This window comes from Amphiura filiformis, chromosome 16 (assembly GCF_039555335.1).
Source record: "Amphiura filiformis chromosome 16, Afil_fr2py, whole genome shotgun sequence".
NCBI classification, from domain to species: Eukaryota; Metazoa; Echinodermata; class Ophiuroidea; order Amphilepidida; family Amphiuridae; genus Amphiura; species Amphiura filiformis.
This window is the reverse complement of record NC_092643.1, coordinates 21,007,651-21,032,407: the sequence shown is the minus strand read 5'-3', so window position 1 is coordinate 21,032,407 and position 24,757 is coordinate 21,007,651. Positions and strand designations below refer to the sequence as shown.

General features: G+C 36.7%; 1 protein-coding gene across 3 annotated transcripts; it reads right to left on the bottom strand.

The window, feature by feature from the left end:
• Nucleotides 1-1,600: 1,600 nt before the first annotated feature.
• Nucleotides 1,601-24,757, bottom strand: LOC140135719 (diacylglycerol O-acyltransferase 1-like). Of its 3 annotated transcripts, none has more exons than XM_072157313.1 (17): nucleotides 24,643-24,757; nucleotides 22,727-22,934; nucleotides 20,574-20,661; nucleotides 19,799-19,839; nucleotides 18,638-18,723; nucleotides 17,161-17,213; nucleotides 16,157-16,259; nucleotides 13,592-13,801; nucleotides 12,671-12,763; nucleotides 11,103-11,206; nucleotides 9,508-9,588; nucleotides 7,763-7,807; nucleotides 7,123-7,235; nucleotides 5,888-5,953; nucleotides 5,031-5,118; nucleotides 4,287-4,349; nucleotides 1,601-3,221 (listed from the first exon to the last, which is right to left on the bottom strand). In XM_072157313.1, the coding sequence occupies exons 2-17, from the start codon at nucleotides 22,873-22,875 to the stop codon at nucleotides 3,081-3,083; spliced, it is 1,524 nt and encodes a 507-aa protein (XP_072013414.1). In that variant the 5' UTR covers nucleotides 22,876-22,934; nucleotides 24,643-24,757; the 3' UTR covers nucleotides 1,601-3,080. The 3 variants fall into 3 exon arrangements, with proteins under 3 accessions (XP_072013414.1, XP_072013415.1, XP_072013416.1); XM_072157314.1 differs by having other exon boundaries at nucleotides 22,727-22,910; nucleotides 24,643-24,751; XM_072157315.1 differs by having other exon boundaries at nucleotides 22,727-22,905; nucleotides 24,643-24,751.

The following is a 24,757-nucleotide window of genomic DNA, read 5'->3' as shown; positions in this document are numbered from 1 at the left end:
AGAAAATAGAATTCAGCAAAATTAAGCTTATTTTCACCTAACATATTGGATACTTTGTACACATTCAGTGAAAGGCCTAAGCAAACCCTATATCTTACTAATATTTTTTCCAATTCCTTTATTTTACTTGCTTTTAGCCCATAGTACTCATAAAATCGAGTCTCTGACATGCAGAGCATCCCACAAGCTGCCATTTTGCTTTGTTCACATGAGTTTCTAGAAAGTTGACAAAGCTCACTAGAATTGGTCAATTTTAGAGAAGTTTAAAAAGATGAAAAATAGAATTGGAACTTTAAGAACACAAAAAAGTTGCCACTCTAGCTATAGCCCATTCAAATGATGTAATTACCATTTAATTTCAGACATAAATTAGGGATTCATTAATAGCATTGAGGGCATGATACACATGCCCAAGGCAAAGCAGAGGACATAAACAATGATCATTCCCTTAATTATATTAATGAACCCAGTTCATATATTATTCCCCTAACATTCATTGATTGTATTTCATCAAATTATAACAAAAAAATAAGATATAACATTCTTAAAGATGCAATTTTTTTATACCAATCACGAGTGTTGTTAGATCATGGGTAGATAATCCAGAAATTCTGGAGGAAGGAGTTGCAATATTTATATTTGGAGAACTGAATATTTTCTATGTAAAATGATTTTGATTTCAACAACTCTTCCTATACCTTTGCGCAGGAACCAAACATTGTTAATCAGTGATGAATCCACACTTTTCCAGTAAGGTATACACATTACACAAGCCCAAGTTAATGGAAGCTTGCATACACAAATTTGTGTGTGTTTACATCAATTCTGTAGGTTTTTTTGCTGATTTCAACAGAGAAATCCCTGATCTTCTTGTAAGGCTGAGTGGCAATAACTAATTGACATTCCTCATAAAATAATCATGTGAATTCAGACCATCTTTAGCTTATACAGAGTTGTGTAAGTTCATAAGTAAAAAGATTAGTAAACAAGAAATAAAAAGATTAGCTTGTTTTCGATGCTGAAAGGGATTCATATTTCACCATTGTTTATCAATGTTTAACAATGATGCGTCCCTGATGCCTGCATGGTTTACATCACTCGGGCAGCTATCCCTAAATATCTAATTATATTTGAGAGATTGCAAATATGCCATCAACGCCAACATGCCTGTGCAAAATATTTTAAAAATCAATCACCCAAAACTTATTTTTAAAAGATTTTGCATGTTTGCACATTGGCAGTGATAGCACAATGTTGCCTCTCAATTTTCATTACATTTCCACCAGCAATGCATTTCATAAACCAACTATTTTTTGTGCACTGCAGACATTGTGTAACTGACCAGTTAACCACAAACCATAGAAAGCTTGTTGTAGGATAAGAGAATAACCTGACATAATATTCAATGCAATATTGTTGTGGTATATTATACAAATATTAACTGTCTATGAGTGTGATGGTGAAATATAATCACGAGGTGAAAGATGGATTGTTCCATTCCACGAGCCGAACGGCGAGTGGAATGGAACAATACATCTTTCACCAGTGATTATATTTCACCATTTAATTTAAGACAGTTAATATTTGTTTTATATCATTCATGCATAAATTCTATTACTAAAATACTATTTAAGGTAGGAAATAACATTTTTTCATCAACATAACACCATGCTTTGCCGTGATATACTTCACATTTTGGGGTCTACCCCATAACTAAATTGGCGAGTCCAAGACTCAGCTCACGGCTTAGCGCAAGCGCACTACGGCAGAGCACTATGATAGTAAAGACTATCACACGGAGAGGGTGATGGTAAAAATGGCAAATGGTAATCAACCAATGAACTGTCTAGAATTTATGTATGAGTGATATAAAAGATAGTATCATTGTGACTTGTGCGTAATGCCGAACAACATTTTACTATAAACCGTCCCTATATAACCCAAGAAATGCCTTACGCGATTCGCCGAGTACAAGTCAAGTAGCCACCAAGGCAAAATTGGGGTTGCACCGTAATAATATCGGTAACACTACCCTCTGTAATCATATAATATATAAAGTCATGTTTGCGGTTGGTTTATACTTGGATGTTATTCGTCAATATGCTTTGATCACCGATATGTGTATCCTTTTTAAGTGGCATCAGCGTCAAGACTGTATCCTAATGGGCTATTCCAATTGAAATCCATTCAACCCTTATATGAGTCATGATCTCAATCACCTACATGGGGGTGTAGATTCCAAATGGAGTCACCTATTCATGTAGCTCTATTTGAAATTCATATTCCCTTTGTGGAAGATTAAGGTCATGTCTTCCAGAAGGGGTGTATGGATTTCAACTGGAATAGCCCAATGTCTTCATGTCAGTGGCAGGTAACTTTTCTGTCGGGGAGGGGGAGGGCAACATTTCAAAGTATTTGCCTGGCTAGTCATTTGTTACACTACAAAAATAAACAGCCATCACACATTGATATCAAACATATTCATCTGATATTTTTACCAGCCCACAAACTGGTACTGTATAAGAGGTAATGTTCATGAGGTTTTTATTTTTGCAAATAGCGAATTAACAACACAAAAATATGAAATTTTGTCATATGATAACATTGGTAAGCCATGAATTTTGCAAAAATATCAACACACACAAAAGTCTTTTGCGTTGCAAATTACAATAATATCTGTATGCGAAAATAACCTCTTATACAGTACAATGAAATGTTCAGGGTTCCAGCTAGGTCCAAATAACTGGACCCCATAATCCGCAAAACTTGAAAACTATAGGGTCCCAAACAATTTTTTTGGTCTTTGGACACAAATTCTGACAAAATTATCATGTTTTAGTCACAAATGAAGGGGTCCAGATGAACCACATAATTTTCAAAATATGATGTTCCTCTTGATTTGACTGTGCTAAAAAACCCAAAAAACTTGGTGTAGTGGGAACCTTGGAAATGTTACCTACCCATTGTGCATTATTTAAGTAACTTGCCTGTGACATACAGATGGGAATTACGATACAGTCCTGACAACCAATTTTGCTTGACCACCTACTTGGAGATATTACCAACATTTTTATTTGGCATTAGCTGCCATATGTTAAAATGTAGTAGTCATGGACGTACATAAGCACTGCTATTGGCTGACCAATAATGAGTGACATCCAAACAGCCATGTTGCCATAGTGATGTTTTAAGAAGGCGGAGACAAAGAAAGCTAGTGGTACCTAGTGGCAGATAAAAGACAAAGAGGAAAAATAATCAAATTTATTTTGCTAAAATGGATATGACAACAGACCATTTGGGAAAATGCTAAAAGCTTTTGTGTTTTAATCCTAGGATGCACACATCGTTACTGCACACAGTGAACTGCACAGTAACAATGTGTTGACATATGTAGGGTTCAAAATGTAAAGGCATTTGCAATTTTTCAATTGACATGTTTTATCAATGTTTGTATTCTCTGCTTCACCTAATTGTCACTAAACAAAGTATCTTGGTATTTAATCATCCAATAAGATTACCTGATACATCTATTTGCGATCTATGTGCTGTAGTGAAATAACTATTTCATTTCATTTTTTGTCATTGGTCCAGCTCAAAATGAGAAGGTAGTGAAAACTAATGTTATTTTATCATTAATTTTGTGAAAAAATAAATATACAAAAATGGCAATATGTCAGACACCTGATATTATTGCTTTAAGTTATAGATCTTATTCTGTTGACTATGTATTAGACCATCCAGTGGACACCACATTTAATTTCCTACATCAAGTAAGAGTACAGAGGTCCACTATAAACAAGAGAAGAAATACTGTATATGTTCACGAAACCTCCTTCAACTCATTTGCATAATTTTGGATACCAGATTTGTATTTCGATTCGTTGAACCTTCTAATTAGCATACTTTTGGATACCTCCATATTTGGAATTACCTAATTAATTATCAATACCGCTGCGTTGTTAACATCGTGACGTCATTAAAGCTGGTCACTTCGTCAAACATGCGACGAAGGAACATTTCCACTTTTCTTTCCATTACTGTTATATTCTGAAAACCATATACCTGACATGTTAGTCCAATATGATAGGAAAATATTTCTGCCAATGACCCCAAAAGGCATGTTCTTCCTCCTGCGGTAAATAATTAAACCCGGAAGTGACAGCACCAGAACAAATGATGCCACACACTCATTAATGTGCTGTTGCCAGTGTGATTGGATGAGGTGTTTTTGTTTACAACAATTAGCTGTTGAATAAGTCTATATGATTACAGTTGTTATTTCTCACCTGCATGAGCATTCCCATAAAAGCCCAAAGTCTGAACATGTGAAGAGGTACACTCACAAGGTACTGAAAATAAAATGATATTATACAGAATTACAAAACATACATGATATTCTGGCAAACTATAGGTTTTTAAAATTAAGTATTATAAAATCTCCCATGATATTTTATTTATTTATTAGACTTGTTGGAAGGAATAACATGACACAAAATGAGAAGCTGGGGTCTCATCTTCAAGCACATCTTCACAATATTTTTCAAATCACCTTATTATTAACTTTGGTCCTTTTCCTAAAACACTATTTTTTCAATTTTGATGCTGCAAATTACTAATAGGTTTATGATATATTTACTAAAAGGGTGTGGCCCATTTGACAGCATCCTTCCCCATTTTTCTCCATCAAAACTGAGATTGTGGTACCAGAAGAAACCTCATACTTTTCTCATTACCCCGGTAAAATTTAAAGCCCGAGACATGTTTCGTTTACAAACGGGAAGTATGTACTATCCTACGAGACATTATTATACACATTTTTGATTCTCATATCAAAATCGCTGGAGCAAAACCACTCAACATTTGGAAACATTGTTTTAAGATCAGTGTTATTTTAGGATATTGGTAAAATTTTCAGTGTTATTTTACGATATCAGTGTAATTTCAATGTTTCTTTTTTAAGATATTGGTGTAAATTTCATAGTCCTTATATCCTAGGGATTACTAGTACCCATCTCTATACATAAACTCACCTCATGTCCAACAGCTGATAGGAAGAACACCATCACATTGGCTTGAAATTTACTGAACCCTCTCCTTAACATAGGCTTGTATACATGTCTGGAAAATGAAAATAAACAATACTGTTTATCACATCCTAAGATCAAATCGCAAAAAAATCACTCACAAAACGCAAAAAGCAATATTACAAAAAAAACTTTATTGTGAGTAACCTAATACCATTCTCATGCCATGACAGGGAACGTAAATGTGGGCTGTGTATAGGAAGAAATAAATTTTAAAATGAAGGAAAAAAAGTGCAATGATTTATAGTGCACTACACACAGGCACAATGCCTAGACGTTGATCCACAAGCCTCTGCACTTTACAGGTTGTCGCTGACCACTACAACCCGCATCAGTCCATAAACCATTAACAACATCTCAGGGACTTTGCTGCTTAGAAGAACACACCCTTGACATTCAACAATTTACCTTTGCAGCCAGGATCAGCTCCTCCTGTTTCGCACAGGTTACAACAAGACAATTAGCAGCAAGTTCCTCATCCAGGGGAATTTCAAGGTAACTCAATTTGTCCAAGAGAGCGTACTACACCACTGCCAGGGTTTGAACCTGCAACCTCTCACACCATAGTCAAATACCTCATCGATTGAGCTCACTTGACTGATTAAAATAACATTCAAGGACTTACTTAGTCATAGGTCTATTACAACATGACCATGTACACAAAAATAACACTAAGCATACACAGGTCTGTAACATTGCACTCAACAGATTGCAGTGGCTTATGACTGCTTATTTTCTAAGAGAGACAAAAAATGATAATGTGCTTTTTATAAATATGATGTATACCAGGCTCTCTGTCTTACCTTTTACACCATCTGTATACTGGTATATTCCAATTTTGCCAAAAATAGCCGACTGTCTCAGAATTCCTGTAAAATAATCAAATGTGTGAGAGAGAGAGAGTGAATGAAAGAGCTGTGATTTTGCTTTATTATAGCAACGCGTTGCTTGGACAACCAAACTTTTTGCAAGTGCAGTGTCTGAATGTCCACAACCTACTAAGAACTATTGCCTTTCTTACTGTTTTTCAATGGCTAATGATGCGATATATTCACATCAGTGACAAACTGAAATACAACTTCTAGATACAACATGTAGATATTTAAGTTCAATCCTCTTCAGTCCTTCCACCATTCTTACAATGCTACTAATTGCTTAAATAATTCTTAATAGTCTTCTTATAACCAATGAGCAGATAGTACTCATGGGGTCAAGATTCTTCAGCCGTACCACCATTCTTACCATGTTGCTGATTGGCTAAATAAATCATAATATTCTTCTTGTAAACAATTAGCAGTTAGTACTGATAGGGTTAAGCCTCTTCATCTCTACCACCATTTTTACCATGTTGCTGATTGGCTCAATAAATTATAGTAGTCTTCTTGTAACCAATCAGCAGTTAGTACTGATGGGTTAAGCCTCTTCATCTCTACCACCATTTTTACCATAATGCTGATTGGCCAATATATCATAATATTAGTCTTCTTGTAACCAATCAGCAGGTAGTACTCATGGGGTTAAGCCTCTTCAGCCCTACCACTATTCTTACCATAATGCTGATTGGCCAATATATCATAATAGTCTTCTTGTAACCAATCAACAGGTAGTACTCATGGGGTTAAGCCTCTTCAGCCCTACCACTATTCTTACCATGATGCTGATTGGCTCAATAAATCATAATAGTCTTCTTGTAACCAATCAGCAGGTAGTAATCATGCCAGTCATGGGGTTAAACCTCCACAGTTCTACCACCATTCATACCATGTTGCTGATTGGCTCAATAAATCATAATAGTCTTCTTGTAACCAATCAGCAGATAGTACTCATGGAGTTAAGCCTCTTCAGCCCTACCACCATTCTTACCATGTTGCTGATTGGCTCAATAAATCATAATAGTCTTCTTGTAACCAATCAGCAGATAGTACTCATGGGGTTAAGCCTCTTCAGTCCTACCACCAATCTTACCATGTTGCTGATTGGCCCAATAAACCATAATTGTCTTCTTGTAACCAATCAGCAGGTAGTACTCATAACTTACCACCAGTCTTGGTAGAACTCTCTGTCTGCAAACCTAAGAAGTTCTCCCATGATGTTGAGGAAAGAGTGGAAGTAGAAATAGAAAAACATCAACCAGATCAAGTGATTTGGAACCTAAGGAAAAATAAAACAATACAAAAACATAAGCTCACTATCAAAGGTGATTATATGATCAATCTTTGACCAAAAGAAAAGTATTGAGACTGCTTCATATCAACTCTCTGTGGAAGTTATTGGAGAAGGCTAAAATTCATACATAATGGATTGAAATTTTGTTTGGAATTCCAAACTCTTCCACACCTTTTCTACTTTTTGTGGATGAAAATGTTTGGATCTGGAAATATTTAAACTGTCAAATTTGATATGACTTTATTAATCTTCCTCAGTGGATGGTTGATTTCAGATGGCTTACCCCTATGGGCCATTCCAGTAGTAATCATACACCTCTTATGAAAGATATGGCCTTAATCTGACACACAGGGAGCGTGGATTTCAAATGGGGTTACCTGAATTGATGAGTCCATTTGAAATCTACACCCCCTGTGTCATGATAAAAAAAAATGTTCAAATTATTCTCTCTGGGCCATTCCACCTATAAACATACAGCTATTTCAACTTATTTCATTAAATATGGTACTTACGGCTAATTTCAATATTCTTTCTATCATTCTAAAGATATCCATATCCTGCATATCAAAATAGAAACATAAAAGAATGGTCAGGATATGTATCATATACTAACATTCATAGACACATACCTGTTTATTAATTGGTTATAGTGTGTCTCATCTTAAATTGAGAGTAATGCTATGTTGGATTTTGTTGTGGCAGTTTTTAATTGCACATGCTAATCTATAATCCTGTGGGGCATAATATACATACGCATAGAAGGGCGATTTATCTGTATGTTGCGAAGCAACTGCATAAACTCACTAATGGCACTCTCAACAGCTCTCAACTTGACGATACAGCACACATTTATGATGTGATCAAGCAAAATGAGTCAGATGTCGGGAATATTGATTTTGAAATATAGCCAATAATAGTATTCAACTTCCTTTGTACTTTATTGTTCTGAGCAACACTAAAATGGCCATATCTCTGGAACTGTAAGTCTAATTATGATGGGGTCTTCAGCAAAATTAAACTCTAAGAATGGCTCATGTAATGGAATTGAAAACTGAATTTTGATTTTGATCCACATTTATCACATCACATTTATCTGGTTAGCATACATTATCTGGTTTGCACACATTTATCCATGTGACCAGAATTAATCTCATAGCATTAACCTGTCTCTCACGGCAATGTATATTTGTAAACTATAAATTACATTGCTATTAACGATGTTAACTTGGCAAATGTGCAAAAGAACACAAACAAAATAGGTATTTTTACTTTCAAAAATAACCCTTTTAAAGGAAATTTGTTGGTCCTCTGTGTCCTTTTCTCGCTAGTCAGAAAGGCAGAGTGAAAATGCCCCTTGTCAGTGGGCATGATTATCCTTGGCCTATGGAACTCTGTACAAACCTGCTTAACCAATTTGGAGGATGTAGATTTGCAAGAGTCACAAAATGGCCGCTAGGTAAACATCGCCGGTCAGGTCTTACCACATAGAATGAGAAGAGACCATAGAGCCCTATATAGGGTTCTGCTGAAGAGATTCATACAGCGGTTCCGAATTTTGAACCTTCTGAGAGTCACAAAATGGCCGCTCAAGTTCTCACTATTTTGTGCCACACAGGGGTCGGAAATAAACAGTGATAAAAATGTTTAAATAATCTAAATAGGTATAACCACAACATATTTTTTTTCTAAAAAGGTAATGTACCAATCTATGAAAGAGCTACGTAATTAGATAATGCAAATGAGACGAGAAAAGACAATATTTTTAATGTCATCTGCTTTATTTACGTCATGCATGGCTCATTAACATATATGGTCCAGCTCTTACCAGGCCCGCAACACTCCGGAGCTAGTTTGCGGACAGTACACATAACCAATCACAGAACCAGCTCGGACCAGACTGTATGTCAGGACCGGCACAATCCATGACGTGATGGACATGCAGAACCATATATGACAGTACACATACCATATATGGATGTGATTCTTAATTGCATAAATTAATAAATTATTGTGCATCACGTCATGGATAATTTTATTCAAGAATCACATTTTTGCTCAAGCTGTTTTTGCTGTCCTCAACTTCGGTGTACATGCATGCATGGTACGTATAGGTCGTTTGTACAGAGTGTCTTATCTCATAGTATAAAATCTCTGCTCTTACACTGTCCAGCTCTTACACTGTCCTAAGTTTTGCTATCAGAGAGGTGCCTTTCATGCTCTCAGATTATACTTGATTAATGTAGCAAGTGATACTTACTGAAAATGGTTTCATAGCATTGGTTATCAACGGTACAATCCACTGCTGTATTAACCCCAACGATAGCTGAATCAAAAAAATCTGTCAACAACAATCACAAAAATTACATTTGTTAATATTTCTTGTACCACATCATATTTAAAAAAAAATCTAAATTGTATCTCTCTACATGTACACAATGTACATCTGGAATTGGAATCAAGACACAACTAATAGCAGACCGGTCTCAAGCAGGATTTTGAATACTTCAAAAAATCACTATTGATTACGCATGCACGGGGAGTACCTTGGTATGAAGCCCCTGATGGGTGGGGTCTCGGAGCCTGCCTTAGCCTGGTGGGGTCAGAGGCAAAGCCCTGTGGGGATTTAGGAGGAAGCACCTCCCGTAAGCTCCTGGGTCTTAGCAATTTTGACACCACGTGGAGAGGTCTCTTATTGCATACATAATTTATTATTATAATATTTAATATGCTCATTAAGCTACTAAATGGGAGGTCCCAGGTTCAATGCCCAGTCGAGGAATTAATTTATTCACTTCTTGGCCATCTCAAGGGAAAGATTAGTTATAGACGAATCCGACAAGCCAAGTGATGGTCAGGATTAAGTCGGCCATAGCTGGGGGCCATCCGCGCCAAACTAGCTTAGTTCATTTGGCTTGCGATCCAAGACGCCCACTATCGTGAGCGCATTGGAGCGCGTAGCACTTGCGCCGCATCACGGGAGCGGTAAACGCTGCACGCCTGTGATACTGGCGTTGTGTAAAATGGATGGAAGACCCCCCAGCTGTGGCCGCCAGTGAGGTGTAGGAATGTGATTCGTGTATAGCACATCCTATTATCTTGAGCACTAAATTATCTTGAGTACTAAATTATAAGTAGCTTCTTTGTCAGAATTCATATATAAGTTGAAGTCTCTACACTGTACAGAGCAAAACTACCAGGTTAGCATGTAGAGACTACGATAGATATAGCAATATCTTTCAAATGCTGGTAACTCTGAATTGGGACATGCAACAGATAAGAAATCAGGCAAGTTGACCATACACTGCTACAAAATGTCATAACCGGTCAGGTTGCCACAGCAACACAAACATTTCTCATCCCTATCACCTGGCCCACTTGACGCGATAACACAAAAGCCTTCATCCGACCACAAGCTAAGAACTGTTACAAGGACTCACTTATTCCAAAGACCATCAATGAGTGGAATATAGTGTCTGAATATCCCATCACCATCATTTCATTAGAAAAATTCAAAGATTGCTAATAAAACAACAACTCCAAGACCTTTTGAGCCCTCACATTTTTTCACATTTGGCTTCTACACAAGCCAAAAGTAACCAGACAAAATCAAAGTCTAATTCAATGTCCTTTTTTCTTTGTCCTTCGGAATGGTATTTCCAGTAGAAGAATCATATTTGTAAACTTCATTATTTTCAATCCCAAGCTACATGCAGACAAATATTAAGGGATGCAATATAGCGATAGAAAGCATTCACAATAATGTGATTTATCTGTACCGTAGCCTCAATTTTGACCAAATAAGTTTTCCATTTTAAATCCAAAACTGATTGTCCAAATGAAGTCAAAACTTACCATTTCAATTATTCTCCGCAGGAGGAATCTCTTTCTGATTCTTTTGGTTCGAGGAAAGTTGAGTTGGTAAACCAGAGTTGGAGCCAACATGAAATAATATAAATCTGAAAAGAAATGATTCAACCACACTGGTTATTTTTGTTTCCATGTATCAATTTTTGAAGACCAAATGCTGCTGTTTTAGTAAAGTTCTCATACAAAATCCAAAACTTCCTATTTTTGAAAGGATGTGAATTGTCACTGCTAATATAAAACAGTAAGTTTGGATTTTGTAAGAGAACTTTTCCCCTAATGAATCTAAAAATCCTGATGAACCTATATATATTGCTTCTTAAACATTATTTACATGAGAGGAGATGTTCTATATTGTAGTCATCAAAATCTAACCTGCTTTGACTATGAAAATTGCTGTTACTCACAGATCAGGATTTTAACATATTATTTAACCCCATGGGCACTACTGCCTTCAGTGCCCCTGATTGGTTAGGGCTCATATTGAAATACCCTACCACGTATTCACACAGAATGAAGGCAGGATTCCCCTCGCTAAGCGCGCGCCTCAGGAAAGCTCGGTCATAAAACGGATGGATTATATGCATCAGTGATACACCCTGCCTTTTGAAGTGGTCCATGACGAATGGGAAGATTTACTCTGACTACGGCTCATCGCACAACCCAGGAAAGCGCGCTCCTAATTTAAGTGGCTAATTGCAGTGTTATAATCACACAGGATTTTAACAAAAGAAGGCTAGCACAGGAAAGCTGCAGGATGGCGCACACCTTCCTGTGTAAGGTAATTTCAAAGAGAGCCCTTAATTATATGATAAAATCATCTGAGTAACCAATCAAAGTAGAGCTATTAGATATCTAAGCTATTTTAAGCTTAATCCCCTTCAGGTTAAGGTCAGGGACACCTTCCTTGCGTCGCAAGGCGTGAAAAACCTCTTATGTAATTCCAAAGGTCAAATGTAAAACCTTGTATGTGAAAAGTGGGCCCCAATGACGACAATGCCTCATATACATCCACCACAAAGTGGTAGTAAAGTCGGCTCTAGACCATTTTCTGTTTATTGCAGATTTTGTAACAATGTACTTTCAGCTTTAGAATGACACCTCAACCAGCTTTATCTGACATCTGGAAGTGAAGTTATGGTTCATCAAAGGTCAAATTTTTTATATATATTTTACATAGAAATCCATATATTGTTTTTGATTGTATCTCAAAATGGTAAATGCCGACTTTACGACCAGTTTGTGGTGGATGGGCACATATATATAGATTTTTCTGATTTTGCATGAGACACAAGCAACAGTTCAAAACTAACAGGACTTATATAAAAAAATGGGTGTGGGTTATTTGCTTATTTACAGACACTTATGCAATTTACAGCTAAAAGGGAAGTAACAGAAGGTGTTAGGACATTGTCTTCCAAGTTGACACATAAAAAAGATGACCAAAATTGCATGTTTTGTCATTGGGGTTCACATGAGGTATTACCTTTGACCTTTGGAAATACATGAGGTGTTTCCCGATCAGCCACGCTTGTCATGTTGAAATCAATGCTTACCTTTGATATTCAGATTACAAGGATAATGCACCAAATCTTCTTGCTTTAGTTGTTGCACCATTGCCCCATTTTCTTTGGTAATTGTATCTGCATCTGTTTGAAAATCGAAAGGATTTATATAAGTTACAGGTCTTGTAAACCTGAAGTTATGGGTTTGAATCACAGACGGGATCTCTTTCTTTGCGTCTCCTTTACTACTAACGATAGGTGAACCTTATAAAATATTATGTTTATTACAGTGTCAAAGCCATTTTGCCATTTAAAAATGTTATTATCCCTGACCTGATGTTTGTTCATCAGAATGTCAAATTCTATCAAATGCAAAAACAAAATTGTAAAGATTTTGGAAATATCTTGCACAGGGGGAGTATGTTTTTCAAATGTAATTGGTCAGAGTTAATCATTTTGAAACACATACTCCCCCTGTATTATGGCTTTACCGATATCTTCAACAACTGGAGTAAGTATTTCAAATGGAAGTTACCAAATTGTGTATTCTACTCAAAGTTGATACTCCCTCTGCAGCAAACTTAAACTAAATCTTCCACAGGGGTAGTGTGGATTTTAAATGGAATAGCCCAATGCAGGTGATCTCATTGTGTTCCAAGCAAACAATATCAGTCTCATGCTCATTTTCTTGACACAAAACAAGTCATCACTGGGCGGGAAAAACCTCATATGTACTTTTGCCCTTGAACATGGATGAAGGAAACCATTCAATATAAAGTCTACACCTAGAAGCCTTTATCCATGTTCACGGGCCAAAAGTAAATGAGGTGTTTCCTGCGTGTACTTATGGCCCTTGAACATGGATGAAGCAACCTCTTCAATATAAAGTCTACACCTACAAGGCTTTATCCATGTTCAAGGGCCAGAGGCACATATGATGTTTTTCCCGCCCAGTGATGAAGTTAACCTTACCTTTAGATTCGGTTGTTTTTTCATCTTCACTTGCATTTTTCTCTAGTGATCTCTTGGAGCTCTTCTTTTTCCTCCTGTCTTTTTTGACCTCTTTTTTCTTGTCTGCCTTTGTTTCCCTGAGAGCATGTCTACACCATTTATTTGTTACCGAGTACGAGATGATCTTCATGAAGCCTACTGTGTACATGCCAAGACTAATGAAGCTGCCAACTGGAATGGAAAAAGTAATTTTAATTGAAACCTTCGGTTAGAAATGGAAACATCAACTGAGAATTGTATATATTTGATAACATTTGTAAACAAAATACTAAAATCTATACACCCGCTATGGAAGACATGACCATAATCGTTCACTCAGGGAGTATGTATGGGTAACTCCATTTGACAGGGATGTGAGTGGTCTTGGATCAAAAAATGTGGAAATTCACATCTCTAAGTTAGCGATCACGAGTAGTCATTCCCACTTCTGCAGGTGCATGATTACAAAGAGCTCTATATCATATATTGAACAAAGCAGAGATATGGTATTCATACACTTCTATATCAAAGCAGCCAATCAGAAAAGCTGTTAGAAAAGTACGAAACATGCATTGATTGTGTATATTGTGCACTCCGCGTACTACGCACAGTGTTTCGCACATGTTCGCGTCGCGTAGGAGTGATTCATTTTTCGGGCGGGTTGATGCATTTATATTTAGTTCTGTTTTCCAACACTTTTAGTGATAATTTGTTATATAAAAAAATTAAAAATCACTTGTTTTAGATGCATCAACATCAGTGCGTGTGCATTATTTTGTCTAATTTCTCTCCCAATAAGTAATACGTGTTCATTAACCTATGAATAATGGTCAGTAGGGCTGAAGGGGATTAAGCTTTTAAGTGCTAAGAGATCTAAAAGCTCTCTTTTGATTGGTTACTCAGATGATTATATCATGTAATTACCCAATCAGTGGCTCTGAAAAAGAGCAAACTATGCGGCTGAAAGAAAGGAGGGAAGAATTTCAACTAACACTCAAGAATCGATTCACAGCACTGGATATGGATGATATGGATATAGACTCAAGATCTACACTTATATCCAGCACAGTGACAGAGGCTGCTGAAGAGATAGCACCACAAGAAAGAACAAAGAAACCAAAAACCAAAGAAGATATTGAGATTGAGGAGCTAGATATTAAAAGAAAGATACTCAGAGAAATCATAAACTACTACTCAGAAAGTAGAGTACAAGGAAACTGTGAAGGAAGTTAGAAAGAAGAGGCGTCAGAGAAGTAGAAGAAAACAAAGAGAACAAATTGAGTCCATCCTAGAAAGTGGTAAAGGACCAAAACAGATCTCCAAAATGAACAGTAAGAAAACTAGAATCAGCCAGATGAAAGACAAAAATGGTATTCCTACATCTAGTAGAGAAGAAATACTCAACATCTGTGAGTGTTTTACCAAGACCTATATAGCTCTCATTCTAACCCAAGTAAACCAAACTTCTTGTCTCCAGATCAAATAGACATACCAAATGTAACTGTTAAAGAAGTAGAGACAGCAGTAAAACAAATGAAAGACAACAAAGCACCTGGCACTGATAACATATCCAGTGACGTGTATAAGATAGGAGGTGCGGAAATCATCACTCAATTAACAAGACTATACAACGAAATATTGACAGAAAAGAAGATACCAGCAGCCTGGAAGGAAGCTAAGATTATTCTTCTACATAAGAAAGGAGATAAAGAGGATATCAAAAACTACCGACCAATTAGTCTGCTATCACATGCATATAAAATTTTCACACGAATCATTCAGAATAGAATCAAGAGAATCTTGGATGAAAATCAACCTAGAGAGCAGGCAGGCTTCAGAGAGGGCTTTTCAACAACTGATCATCTGCATGCTTTGAACCAACTGATTGAGAAAGCAAATGAGTATCAGCTGAAGCTTTGTATTGGCTATATAGATTACGAGAAAGCTTTTGATTCCGTGGAACATAGTGACTTATTTGCAGCCTTAAGAAGGATTGGAGTCAACAAAGGGTATGTTAAGATTCTGGAAGACATTTACACAAACGCCACAGCTACAATCCACATAGATAAGGATGTCTCCAAGCCTATCCACATAAAGAGGGGAGTACGGCAAGGGGACACAATCTCTCCAAAAATATTCACAGCTGCCATGGAACAAATTTTCAAACAACTAGATTTAGACGAAAGAGGTATCAACATCGATGGAGAATGGTTAACTGACCTGAGGTTTGCAGATGATGTAGCCCTTACATCACCATCAGTCAAAGATTTGGAAGTTCAGCTAAATAGTTTGAACACTGAGAGCAGGAAAATTGGACTAAAAATACACAAAGGAAAAACGAAATACATGACCAACTTTGACACTACAGAGTCCATTGAAATTGACAATGAACCGATTGAGAAAGTAGATAGTTACAAGTATCTGGGCAAGACAGTCAAAATGGAGGACAACACAAGAGAGGAAGTCTTACTGAGAATCAAGGCTGGCTGGTGTTGTTTTGGCAGGTTCAATGAATTGTGTAAGTAAATGATACTACTTAATTCTCACCTGGATTGGGTCTCACTAAGGTGATCACTATCACAGGAAACGTTGCTATTACAGAACAGTTTATCACAGTCAATGCGTAGCTCAACTGCTCCGATATTTTATCCTGAAGAGGAAGAAAAAATGCAGATCAACACAGAGGATAAAAAGTCAACAAACCTTTATCATGTTTTTTTTTAATTTCAGAAACAATTGCCAATTTTGAAACAAATAATGGTTACAAATAAATATGTGTCAAGTGAAATTTCTAGAAAGTAATTGGAGTGATTTTTGCTAACAAGATGCTGTACAGCTGTGGTACAGCCCAATTTGAATACAGTTATGATTCAAAATTGACATCATGCTATGAATAAAATAAGAAAAGAACCATGGAAAACTGGTCAGAGAGGTTAAACAACATAAAACAGTAGATTTTCTCAACCTCAATTTCCTGGAATTTTTAAAACTAGTCTAGTGGTGAAACATATCACTGAAAATATGAGTAAGCATCCACATTTTCTCCTTGGTTCAATGCCAAGACGGGATCACTTTTTCTACTTGTCCCCTTTATTATTTGCAACTGTGTGTCTGCCACTGTCTGGTGAAAAACTATTTTTTACATTTTATTTGGAATTGTACAAAAAGAACCTCAAATAATATTGTTTGTGTTTTTTGATAATACGTTCATGCAAGCCTCCACAGAGTTATCCCATATCAACACATTGGTTATCCAGCTTAAAGCTGTCTAATCCCGTAAGGATGTGTTGGTAATAGGCTAATTTTGTGTAGGTTTACCCGTTTTCATTGGCGGTGCCACGGGGCAGGGGGGGACATGGGGAGGCAAATGCCCTCCAGTCAGACCTCTTGCTACCCCCTGTTGCTCCCCAGTAAAAAACCAAAATTATGAAAATTTCCACTTTTTGCAGTAATTTTGTGCAAAATTTGTTGATTTTCCCCTGAAATTCACTTTGCTCCCCCCCCCCCCCGAAAACAATTCCTGGTGCCGCCACTGCCTGTTTTTGACTTACCTTTGACACAAGTATTTCATTTCCAAATTGCAACAAGATGAAGATATTAATGCCTGAAAAGAGGAAGGTAAATTATGTGCTCAAAAAAAAAAAAAAAAAAAAGTTGTTTGTTTGTCCTCCACCGCCCGCTCCTCAGATTAATGCCTGACCAATTCTTTTTTTTCCAATTTTTTAAAAATAAAAATAAGTAAAATTCAATTTTTTTTTTCAGATTTGGAGTATCTCTGGACCTAGCTAGAGCTACATACTAAGATCTTTCATGGTTGAAAATTAAAAAAAGCCTCCAAAAACATTTTGTGTCTTCAATATGCAAAGATATAACTTGTGTTCATGTCATAGTCTATTATTTTTAGTGACTTCAAAATACATTGGATTTGAAATCATTAAAAGCAGTGTTCGAATTAAGGAAAAATAAATGGTTGTCCCACTGACAACCAGGTTACAATTTCTGGTTGTCCGTCTAAGTTTTTGGTTGTCCTTATATGTACAAAGGTACGTTTTGGCTACAGATTTATGGTTGTCCGACGGACAACCGAATCAGTATTTTTGGTTGTCCGGCGACTTTTTAGTTGTCCCGGGCGAACGGACAACCAAAATTTCGAACGCTGATTAAAAGACTATGACATGAACACAAATTATAACTTAAACTGCATATTTAAGAAACAAAATGTTGTTGTTTTTAAGTCACCATGAATGATTGTAGCATTTAGCTCTAGCTAGGTCCAGGAATACGCCAAATCCAAAAAAAAAATCTGCCCGGCCCACACATCCTCTTGTGGAGGACACACAAACAATTATTTTTTTTGGGCCTAACAGATATGAATAACTTTGTGACAATTGTAAACAAACAACTCAAAAGTAAAATTTACATCTGTTTGTCCTGATATAGTTTTGACACATAATAAACTTTTAAAATACATTACATTTGAAACTTTTAATTTTAAAATTTTTTTTATTAGTGCCAGTGCCCCCCTCTTATTATCAAAAATATATTTCCGTCGGTACATTTACAAGTTGTAAATCTGGTCATAAATGGGTGTTACACATTTTCTGTACATCCTAAAAGACTTTGTGATTAAACCCTACATATGTAGACACCAACGTGCATATCCTTAGCGATCATCTTTACTGCCCACAGAGAACTGTATAGTAACAATATTAATGCGATTTATGTAGGGTTAAATCGCTAAAGGGCTTTCAGGATTTTCCGAAATGGTCTATTAGTTCATTGAAAAGATTCTCAACAACAATTTAAATTCTCATCAGGTTTTGAAGTGTATGTTGCAGCCAGTGTTACGAGAATCAAATGATTACTGCATGACTCACAACAAAATTGTACCTCTGAAGAAATTAAGTTAATTCTCATCAGTTTTTGAAGTGTGCAGTTTTACAAGAGAATCAAATACTAGTAATTCTTGCATGCTTCCCAACAAAATTGTTCCTCTGAAGAAATAATTTTGCACTGATATCAACTTACTCATTCCGAGTAGTCCTGACGGTAAGCTGTATGGATCTTCAATAAATAGCTTTATAAAATATATTGGATCCACCAGGATGCCATATCTGAAATAATCAATACAGTAAGAGATGGTGTATGAAATCTTTAGAACCTGTGTTAGTAGAATTTTACCCCATGGGCACTATACCATTTTCACCCTGATGTGGCAGTACCATCTGTGTGATATAAAATTTATTGGCCGAGCTACGAGTTTAAAAATATTGGACGAGACGTAGTCGAGCCCAATATTTTACAACTCATAGCGATACTAATAAATATTGGGCGTAAAGCATCCAATTTTATCATTATTATGTTTTGGATCCAATATTTGCACACACTTGGATCCATCAAAACATAACAATGCATTATATTGGGTGCAGCTTCAAATTGCTAGTGTTCTCTCAAAGCGCTGGCAACACACGCACACGCTGAAAGATGCAGCAGTGATGCACAAGTGAAACAGTTGCCTGAACATGTTGACGTCACTGCAACATCAGGGTGAAAAATGGTATAATGCCTATACTTCCTATTTGGTTAATTATATAGCCCCTGATTGGTTAATTTTAATAATTACATATAATATTAATCTGAGTGACCAATTAAAATACAGCTTCTAAATATTTATGCTTAATCATCTTCTTACAATGCTGCTGATTGGCTCAATAAATCATACTAAAGTTTATTTGGCTTCAATAAGGCGGAAATTATTTGGCTTTTGCTACTGTGCATGTCAATAAAATCCCAACTCACGCACACGTAAATTCACATAAGCATGCGCCAGTCAAGCAGTACGCAACGCACAACTAGCGTAAGCATTGGGCCCAACTGCGTGCATGCCATATCAATATACAGTGTTATGAGTCTTATATTTTCCACCTTATAAGCCTCTTCAGCCCTACTACCATTCATACCATTAAGCCCTCCGCATAACTCTGAAAGCCCTTCTGAGCCCCCCGCAGGAAGAGATCCTGGACACGCCGGTGGTATATGAGCTTATATGCGAGAGGGGGGAGAGAGAAAGAGAGGGGAGACAGAACATTCCTTACATAATTAGAATTTGTTGTGCATATAATGGTAGTCAAGTGGCTTTCTTATCAACCTTATGTTATGTAGAGCAGAGTATGCATAAATGATACTTACTTGATTAGATTTTCCAGGACAAGTCTGCTGCTTGACATAGCCTGAACAAAAAATAGACAATATATAAGAATTATAATAATTAATCTTGAACAATGTAAATTGGATCTCAGGGCCTCAGATTTGATGAGAATCACAGAATAGATTCTCGTGTTGGGAGAATCAATTTCTTTGAATCATAGAGTTAGTGAAGCAACCCGGCACAAAATCTAGGCCCTGGATCTTACAGAGCATTGCTCTTCATTATAAATACCCATTTTTTAAAAGGATATGACAATTTTAATCTTAATATCAATATTGAAGTCCATAACCCTTAAAAAATGTTCATAACAAGGGCCTCATCACCAACCTCCAACTAAGGTATGCCTTTCTTTCTTATATTGTCCCTGATTGGTTAATTACATAATACAATCATATGAGTAACTTATCAAAATAGAGCTTTCATTTTAAGCTTATTCCCTTTCAGTGAGGGATCCGCAAACATGGCAGAGTTGGTTCCCCGGGGCACTCATTACAAATGGGTGAAGGGGATGTGCAGCCACATTGACCCCCATTTTCAACTTCCTCTCACCCAATGACCCCCTTTTTTGTTTTCCTGTCACCAAATTTTTGGGACCTTCTCACTGAGAGACCCCCCTTTTTCTGTGTGTAGGCTCTTACCAAAATACCGAAAGTCGAGTGCCCCGGTTGGTTCTCTTTGGGTTTAACCTCTTTGGTGATATCACAGTAAGGATGATCTTTTTTTTTTTTCAAAACCAAATAATTTAGAATCACTTACCAGGAGCACTATGCACAGATTCAAAAACCCTCTGTAGTTGCTAAATCCACTGGTATGGCTAAGTAAAGAATCCTGTGCAACATGGATTCTAAAAGACAAACAAAATAAAAAAAACCCTTTTAAAGGGTTAAGCAGCGCCAAGGATTTATCATTTAAATATTGGTCCAATGCACTTAAAACCCACCCATAATCATATACCAAAATCGCTGAAAAGGTGCGGTACCCTAAAACCGTGGCACATCCCCGTATACCTCAACCAGGAGACCCCCACACATATATTTTGTATCGTGTATGATCATGAGAATAATTGAATATTTCCGATAACCTTGCTTTTCCTTGTGTTTATAACACTTTTTAATCAAAGTTTTTACTCCCGTCCTCTATCAAAGTATAATCATGACCGGAGAACGGGGTCACTCTCACACAAAAGTGCCTCCCACCCGCGTCCGAACACCTCTGAATGCACCCTTAATGGCGAATTTTCCAAATTAATTAACCAAATTGCACCCCTTAATGGCGAAACACATGCAAAATCCTACCCTAAATGGCGTAGCACATGCAAAAACCATACCCTAAATGGCCTCAACTTGGAAATATCTATATTGATACCCTCAGTGGCGTAAACAGGGAAATGAGCTAATTTGATACCCAAGGTGTCTTTTTGATGTTGCAGACATACAGATACTGAAGCAAACATACACAAAAGTAACAAGAATCAATTAAAAAGTGGTGATTTTGATCAAATTAGTGCAAACTCACTCAAATAATAATATTACTAACCCTAAACGTCTAAGGATTTGGCTGAAAAGGACAGAATGTGCATGCGCTTAACCTACAATTTTCGATCTCATTTGAGCTCGATTATCGTATGAATTTTGAATGGTGTATCAACAAAAGTTGAGGCATATCACCTATCGTATGCAAGTCATTTCGGTGAAATTAAATAGGGAAGCATCGCCTGCGGGCGCTGCTTCAAAAAAAACTAGATTTAATAGAAAATATAAAAGTGCAAAATGTATGGTACACTGTACATCAGTAATCAGTAATCAGTATGCCCCAAATTTTGTAGCATTTTGTTTTTTAAAAGTATAACCAAAATAATCTTAAATGACTGCCTGTGATCTTTGAATCTAAAGATGCAAAGATAATCAGACCAAAGTTTAGCCCCACTTAAACACACTATATCCGAGAACCGCTAAAACCGCACCATCTGGGAAATTAGCAGTCACTGGGTTTAGCAGTTCTCAGGATATATATAGCCAGGTTTTTATGATATAGCATGGTTTTGGATCACCACAGTCAAAATGCCCTATATTAGAAGGGCTACCAAAGTTGGCAATAATCAAATTGAGATATAGGCAAAATAAGGAGCAAACATACAATAAAAACAAAAGACGGCTACATTTGTTGTTTCTGTAGTGTGTCTTGTCTCAAGTTGAAAGTAACGCCAAATTGGATTTTGCAGTGGCCGTGTTGAATCATGCATGCTAACCTAATCCCGTGGGGTGTAGAATGTACACACCATGTAGAATGGCGATTTGTCCGTTCCTTGCTCATATCACATACTGCTGGCACGCTGACACAGACCTACTGTCAACTGAAGATGAGACACAATACCGTTTGATTTCAATTTTTTTTTTTTTTGTTAGCTGTTGTTCATTTGTTCCATTTTGGTTACTTTTTTGTTCTGATTGTTATGTTAGGACTTATAGTGTTTTTAGAACTTTTTGATGCTACTTTATTATTATTATTATTATTATTTATTACTTTCATTAGACCAGATTTATAAAGTAATCCCTCAATTATGGCACTGATTGGTATGGTAATTGTTATTTTATCTGAAAAATGTTGACTTGTTTTGATTTGAAAAATGCTGACAAGTTCTAAACATCAACAAAATTTTGATGACAGTCGTATTTTAAATCAAGATATTAACCCCATGAGAACTACCTGCCGATTGGCCAAAAAGAAGTTTTGATTATCAATTGGACCAATCAGTAACATTGTTAGAATAATTTAAAAAAAACTGGGGTGAATTATTTGCAAAGCTCCATTCTGATTGGTGATTAAAGTGACGATATCACCTAATTGACCAATCAGAGGCAATGTTAGATCAGCAGGTAGTGCTCAGGGGGTTAAGTATTAAAGCTTACGGGTCATCGGGTTGTCTGCCATTTTCCTCTTCTTCTCCATCACTTCCACTTGTCACTGGTTCTGTTTTCTTCTTTTCCGGTGATTTGTCTTTCTCACTCGTCTTCCTATTCCTCACTTCACTTCCAGATTGCACTGTTTTGGTTGCCATGGTGATTGGTCAAGATTTTGCAACGATATTCTGTACTAAAGAAAGTACGGTAATAGACCCTGTGTAAAGAATGATACAAAAATAAACCTATTTATTAGCCATGACACATTCACTCAAGGAGTAACTTGTATTTTAATTGTTAATTGAGAGGGGATTTAGAGTTGGTTGACGCCAGTATCTTACATGTAGCTAGCCAGCCACCTGCCTGCCCATCACTTAAGATGGGAAGTTTGCTCCTGGGACGGGTAAAATTAATGCCTTTGACAGATGCTATGTACACGGGTACATTATAATTGTAGGTGTTGAGAAAGGCTATTGACCTTTTAGTAAACCAGATTTGCAAAACAAGGCTATAGGCCTATATTAACTGCTATGAGGGGTATGGTATACAAATATTGACTGCTATGAGGGGTATGGTTAAAATTATAGGCCCAAGGAGTTCTCAAAACCTTGACTATGCCTGGAGGCATAGCCAAGGGGCATGTTTTCAGTTTTGGCTTTCTTTACTCAAGGGCTTTAATTTGATATATAAAATGATGCAGTTTGATGGCAAAATTCACCTGGCATACCTACATACATGTAGTAGTATTAGCAAGGTTAAATTCTCCACCAACAACAATAGTAGGCCTATCCTTAAACTTGATATGGTCATGTGTACATTACGTAAGTACTGTATCTGATCTGATATACATAGCCGCTTACGCTGGCGTTTTGTCAAACATTTATGATTTAGCAATCAACAGATCATTTTACATTGGCAAAATGTTATTGTTTACACCGCACATCATTTTTGCAAAAATGTTTGACAAACGCGTTTGTGATCGGCAATTGTTGGCATTCCTTTACTTTGGGTTTTTTATTTTTACATGTAATAGCTGCCTTCTGCACTGGTTAGGGTTAGGGTTATAACACTGTACTTCCCCAATGCAGTTATAACATGTAAGAATAAAAACCCCTAAAGTGAAGAAACGCCCTTGGAATTGTTTGCCAAACGTTTGGCGAAAACGGCTGAGCTGTGTAGTGTGTACATCACATAAACTTGGTTTGGGACATGGTCACACTTGCACATCCCGTTCTACACGTCGCATTGCCTTGTATGCATGTACAATGTAGGTATGCTAGATGTGAATTTAAATTTGCCATCAAACTGCATCATTTTATATATCAAATAAAAGCCCTTGAGTAAACAAAGCCAAAACTGAAAACCATTTTTTCATAGCACTTTCCGTAGCAAAGTAACATCTTGTCAAAGATTGACTTTCATCAAAAAGTTTCAGCTAGCAAAATTCCCCAAAACGGCATTTCGGGGTGTTTCTAGATCTTAGTCTCATTATGATAGCAGCTTTTTTTAATGGAAATGCTATCCAAATCCCTCTAAAATTCCATGTACGGGTGACTTATCACCATAAAAAATCATATATTTGGGTCAAGTGAAGTATAGAAAACATATTTATGTAGGTTTCTTTCTTCAGGCACTTGTATTAAATTTCTATGTAAAAATGCATTGACATTGTCGGCGAATTTGACTGACTAGCAAATGTGTCTAAGGTTTGCCTGGGTTACCTATACAATTTGAGTGATGCACAGCACAGCTGACATGGCTGAATTGAACTGTTTAACTGTTTAATACTGTGATGTGAGTGTGATGTACATAAATGTATGATGACATACACTGACATATGTAAGCTTATGATGCACTTCCGCATGTTACCATAATACCATCATGTCAGGTGACGTTCAAAGCATTTCAATAGAATATTAACCTACCATCACCATACACAGTATTCAAATTCAAGTTCAACTCTAATCTTCACTAGCTTGCTCGAAGCTTTGTTGGCTTAATATTGTTGCACAGCCACCGAACTCTTCCAGGACCCAGGTG